At 37.1% G+C, this 6,223-nt stretch overlaps 1 protein-coding gene across 1 annotated transcript; it reads right to left on the reverse strand.

Moving 5' to 3' along the window:
* Nucleotides 1-238: 238 nt before the first annotated feature.
* On the reverse strand, nucleotides 239-1,207 carry LOC135739278 (trace amine-associated receptor 13c-like). The gene has a single exon (XM_065257512.1). The coding sequence runs from the start codon at nucleotides 1,205-1,207 to the stop codon at nucleotides 239-241; it is 969 nt and encodes a 322-aa protein (XP_065113584.1).
* Nucleotides 1,208-6,223: the final 5,016 nt, after the last annotated feature.

The following is a 6,223-nucleotide window of genomic DNA, read 5'->3' on the forward strand; positions in this document are numbered from 1 at the left end:
AAAACTTTACTTTCATAATAAGGTTGAAATTTGCATGGATGTGCCCAAACATCCCCTTATACATTAATGCAATGCTCTACCACTGAACTATACATTTAATAATAATATGGCAAACCACTCTTTTAAGCCCTGCCAAATGTAAGCGTAATATTTTTTGTTGAACCCCATTGACTGATTTGAACCATGCTAGTAAATCTAAAAGCTTTATTATTATTATAATGAACAAGACCAATAGAAGTTATGCAGGCTTAAATATTTTGGATAGATTTAAGATGTGTTTAACTGATTTTCTAAACCAGGGGTAAAATATAGCGTAGATGAGAGGATTCAGAGCTGAATTAATATACAACATCCATAATATAAAATAGGCTATAACAGATGTCATGCTTGTGTTTGGTATTAGAGTTAAAATAAAAAAGGGAATCCAGCAAAACAGATATACCATCACAATGATTCCTAATGTCAGAGCGGCTTTACTCTCAGATTTCCTCCTCACTGAACCTTCTGTTAGATGTTTTCCACTCCTCATCAGAGAGTTTATAACTTTCACTTGATGATGTGCGACATAGAAGATTTTCAAATATAAAGTTATAATGATGGTACAAGGAAACAGGAAAGACAGGAACAAGTCAATGATTGTCAAGGCAAAAGTAATGATAATTGTACATTCTCCATAACATGTGAATTTTCTTTGTGAGGTAGTTATAATAATTGAAATGTTATAAGCTGAAGAGCAGAACCAGCAAACACAGATAATAATTATTGTTCTGGTCGTTGTTATTTTCTGTGGGTACAGCAGAGGGTGACACACAGCCACATAACGGTCAACAGCTATTAAAGCTAAATTACCCAGAGATGTATTGAGGAGCAATCCCATGATTGTTAAAAACAGTCTACAGATAGTGTTTCCAAAGTACCAGCATGTTTCAATCAACTTAATTGCCTCCAAGGGCATGCCAATAAGTCCTACGAGCAGGTCGGTCACAGCCAGAGAGAGAATGAGCATGTTGGTTGGAGTGTGAAGCTTCTTGAAGTGAGAGATGGAGATGATCACCAGCAGATTCAGAATCACAGTCCATACTGACAGCAATGAAAAAAACACATACATGATATTGTATTCATGTGTGGAGCGTTTTGTCTTGATGCATGATGAGTTAATGTCAGGAAAGCAGTATTGAGTCTCAGGATTTTCTGTCTTATAGGCCATGAGTAAAGTCTCCTCCTGTTAAGAGTTTGATTTGATCTCCTTACTGTTCTGTACTTTTATACAGTATCTGAATCAGACTGACCAACCCATTCACCACCCATTCTGATGCAACATTGTTTTTCAACCTTTTTTAACATTTTCCTTTTTATATGTTTGTAAATTATGAGCTCAGATGCAAACCCCTCTAAGCATGACTCTAGACTGCAACCAAAATTGTCATAATGTTCATGTTTTGGTTGTTTTGGTACCTTGGCTGACACATGAGTCCGTCTCCGTGTATACTTTCTTTCTGCGTCCGTCTCGCATACGCACATGTCCGCACCGCTTCAGTATATTCAAACGTGCTTATGCACAGATAGATGCATTCAACACATACCTGTGCGCTGTACAAATGGTTACTAGGCAGCCAGGGCACCACTGCTTCACGTCATTTACAGGACATTCACAAATTTACAATAAATGAGGAAAAGTTTCGGATCTACCATTGCAAACAAAGTTTAGCACGAACATCAAGAAAACAAAGAACAGATTTGTGAGGGAGCCATGTCAATTTTCTACGATAAACAAATGCTTGCAACACTTGCCCTGCCTTTGGGGACCTCTGATTGGTCCACTGCTGTAAAATGCCATTGATGAGCCGCACGCAAGACGCTGCAAAAGACGCGAGACGCAGGCGTATGGTCAAACACGTCCATCTAGAGCATGTTTACATAGAAAATGATAGATAACTATCTTATTAAAATAAATATTTGAAGTTGAGCTGTCGCTTTTAAATTTTGTTTGCACACTAAAATAACAACTGTTTCCTCCACACCACTAGTAGCCACAAACCTTATCTCTGTCACGTCTCTAAAGTCCGCTGTTTTCAAGATGATGGATGTAGCGGGGTCTAGTGCAATGTCATATGAGTTAGTTTGCAAAAGTTTTCAAAGGCCGAATTGGTCTAAAGTATTGTAGTACTTTAGATTAGCCGCCGATGAGCCGCCGGCAAAGCTACCGTAAGTTGTTTTTCGTCAACTCATCCTTTTAGACAGAACTTTTAAAATCTTCTGTTTTTTAAAGAAAAGGGTCGTGAGGACGTGAGGAATTGTTTCTGTTTCTATTGGACTTGGACTGTTTCAATTGATCTGTGCCTGGGTTTGTTAATGTTCAGGCTTAATGTTATCTACCGTAACTCTTCACAAGACTTTGATCATTACTGTCATCAGCATCTTAAATCCTCCAAAGACCTTTATATTTTCTTTTTATGTATGTAGATTTATAACACTATACATTGTATTATTTTACCTATGCATTACATTATCTGCGTGCATTCATACACATACCTTAAAGATCCCTTATACCATGGTCTCTTTAAATACTTGATTCTGATTGGCTGGAAGGTGTGCATCAAAACCGTTTAATGCACAGGTAGTTCCAGTCAGTTTGATTACAGTTAGAAATTAATCCGCTACTATAAACATTGGTAACCATAGTAACACAGTTACACTTGCAGAGAGAGCGAGAGAGACAGAGCGAGCAAGAGAGAGAGACGTAAGTGCGTCTCTCTTTAAAGTGCGCTGGTTTTATTTCACACTTTACATAAATAAATAAATGACATGATTCGTTCAAATAAAGATTGCCTTGTCACAGCCAGTGTTGCCTGTCATTCATAAATTATTTTAATAAATCAATTAAAGAATCATTAAGTTAGTTATATGCTTAAGCAGAGGCGTATCCAGCATTGAAGGACATTCGGGGCTTAGCCCAGACCATATTAAATACAGGGATCACTCAAAGAGTGTATAAAGTGTATAATAGGCTTGGGCGGTATCCAAATTTTGATACCATCAAACCGCCTCCCTATTTTACCCCGGTATACGGTATTACCGTATATAATAATTAAAAAATTATGACGTAATCAGACGGCTTCACTATAATGTTGGCTTGTGCCTAAACCCTTTAGAAACTGAATACCAAACACTAATACTGAAACAATAACAAAATAACCTGCACAACAATATTAACAACTTTTATTAGCAACAACTAGCAGTTTATGAAAAAAGTTAAATACTAAGCTCAAACAGAATTAACCAGTTGTCGGTTAAAAAAGTGATCTCTAAATTAGGCTATTATAGACAGTGGACTAAACGCGACTACAGTTAGCCATCTCATTCCAATTTCCAGGATATTTTTGTGTGAAGTGAACAAATCCCTCACACTCAATTTTTCACAACTTGCCTGTTTGTACTTATAAACCAATAAAAACATTTGGCGCAAGGTCACGGCATTTGGGTTCTGGCGCAAGGTCACGGCGTTTCGTGCACTCGCGTTGCATCAAGCTAAAATTTAATCAAAGCAACAGTCTCAGACTTGAAGAAAATTGCTGAACATTTAAACCTATTTTCTGCACATTCCACCATATTTTAATGAAATAAAGTCCTCTTTCTGTTAACTTTAATTTCTGCATATTCCAGCAAATAAAATAAAAATATTTTTTGTAAAATCCAGCAATAAAATATTTAAAACGAAAGTCTTTCCTGGTTGTATTCAGAATTATTAACATTCACGTCTTTTAACAGTAAAGTGCAGATTAAGTTTTTTTTTTGTAAATCATTAGACATTTTTACCACTTAATTAGGTTTTGCTTTGTAGAAAGCCTTTCTTTAAAGTGAATTTCGTTTTGTATAAATTGTGTCTTAATTTTAATAAATGTTTTATCAACCAATTGCACGTATTTAATAAATTAAAAGCAAATATAGTAGACAATATAATAACCATGACATGGAGGCGCCGACACGGCGCGTTCGCTTGCATTGCATTGTTAACTAGAACGCACGGACCTCATCATAAATAAATGAAACTCATACATCAGCATTTAATATCTTTGCTGCATTTTTCTAAAACAGACAAGGGCTTTCTCGCGGCTTGCATCAGCAAAGCATTGCATCGTCCATGTTGCACTTAACAGAAGTTAACACTTGTCTTTTTGAAAAATAAAAAAGTAATAATAATTATACAAAAGAGTTGTTCTAGTCGTTATTAGAAGGCAGTTAGACCTGCCTTGGCGGTGCGTCTTTAATGCATTCTGAAGGTGCCTGTTTTATCGTTTTGCAGTCTATTAGGCAACATTCCGCATAAGATGGGTTTAGATTTGGAATTACATTACATCTACATTTTAGTGCTAACTGATAAGGTGATGATGATCATCATCTTTCTTTATTATTTTTAGCACTACCTCAAACTTAAGCGCCGTCTCTCCGGAGCTGTCATTTTCTTAAATAAGCCGTGGCAGTGTTTCAAATGAGCTTCTAATAAGACAAACGCCTTTATTTTCCACGCGATCACCTTACCAAAACCATTGAAACTAAGGAGTCATTTGTCCTCTGATTACATACAAGCAGCATACAAGCTCCTCGGCGACACGTTTGCGGGAATCATGTTTCGCATGAGCCGGAGGCAGAGCAGCAGAGAGATGCGACAGAGTTGCGAAATTGCAGGCGCGGCTCGAAATGGCTGTTATTTCAAACAGCGTAACTTGTTTTAAACTAATCAGTTAATGGCTCGGTGGTCGTTGAAGAAAATGTTTAGTTTTCGCCATCCCTAATTTAATATTTAATCCTTGTCTGCTATATAAGTTCATTGTTTTTTTTTAAAGGCCGGTATGGCGGTATAGAAATTGATACCTTTGCTATTTTTAGATCCCGCGGTATACCATATTACCGTATTACCGCCCAAGCCTAGTGTATAATAAGAATATTAACGTGATCTGTAGCATATAATATAAGTGTACTCACCTAATCGCGGCGGGTCGCAGGAGTATTATTTCATAAGAACTTTTCTCTCAAGTAGATTTTTGCACGTGAGTTTTACTCAGACATGACCTGAATGAGCTGATGATGTCACATAACCGCCAAAATTAGATTATTAAACTGCTGCGCCGAAGGAATAACGTTCAAGTGATGAATAAACCTACAATACTGTTTACCTACTGTATAACCATCTTATTTATGCACCACAGAACGTCTAAAACTAAATATAAACGTATTGCTGCTGGAGACTTGCCATTGGCTGTTGTAATTGAATAAATAATGGGGTCAGTGTAAGAAAAGATTACAGGGGCTAATTTGGGGATGTTTTTATAAATATTATTTTGTTTCATGGTATTATGTTTTATATTATTACGTTTAATGTAATAATGCATTAAATTATCTGATTTAAATATTAAAGATATTTTTTTCAAGTTACCGTTTTGTAGATCAGTGGTTCCATTCTGGTAGCTAAATAGTGCTTTCGTTAGCTCCTCCCCTACCTGTTGCATTTTCAAAAGAGTGGCAGAAATGGAGTAGCCCATAGGCTACCGACAGCAAAGAAACGTATTCTATAGGCTAGATTTTTTTAAGACCTAGCCCTATGTCTATTTCTGACAGACTGTATGCAGTAAAGCCAAAGCACAATGAAAAAATACAACATGATATAAAAGGTTTACATAGGCCATTGTCCGGTTTCATATTTGTCAATCACCTTTTCAAAATACATTCGGGGCTCAAGCCCCGGGAAAATTCCCTGGCTGAAGCAACGAGGGGATAGACAGCCACAGGTAACTCGCTCACGCATCTCTCTCTCTCTCTCTCTCTCTCTCTCTCTCTCTCTCTCTCTCTCTCTCTCTCTCTCTCTCTCTCTCTCTCTCTCTCCCTCGGGTCCTTTCAGTTCTCTCTGTCTCGCTCTTTTAATAATGAATTTAAATAAATGTGATAATGAATTTAAATAAAAGCAATACAATGGCACTACTTTATTTTAAGCGGACCAAGTGCGAGCCTTAACTTAAGAAAATGGACGTCATTTTTACCCGTCTGTTAAAAAATTACACTGTAAACATTAATTACAGCTTTAACTTGGCAAATAACCAAGGTATAAGCGGGATAATCCATGGCTAGCCATGCATTAAAGGGTTTTAATGCACTTCGCAGAGGCAACCACCCTCCGCTACGCGTCGGGTGGTTCTTCGCCTCTACGTCGTGCATTAAAACCCTTTAA

The sequence above is a fragment of the Paramisgurnus dabryanus genome, chromosome 10 (assembly GCF_030506205.2).
Source record: "Paramisgurnus dabryanus chromosome 10, PD_genome_1.1, whole genome shotgun sequence".
Lineage (NCBI taxonomy): Eukaryota > Metazoa > Chordata > Actinopteri > Cypriniformes > Cobitidae > Paramisgurnus > Paramisgurnus dabryanus.

What these genes read in the sequence shown, in the direction of transcription:
- LOC135739278 (XM_065257512.1), bottom strand. Translation starts at nt 1,207, where the DNA reads ATGGCCTATAAGACAGAAAATCCTGAGACTCAATACTGCTTTCCTGAC.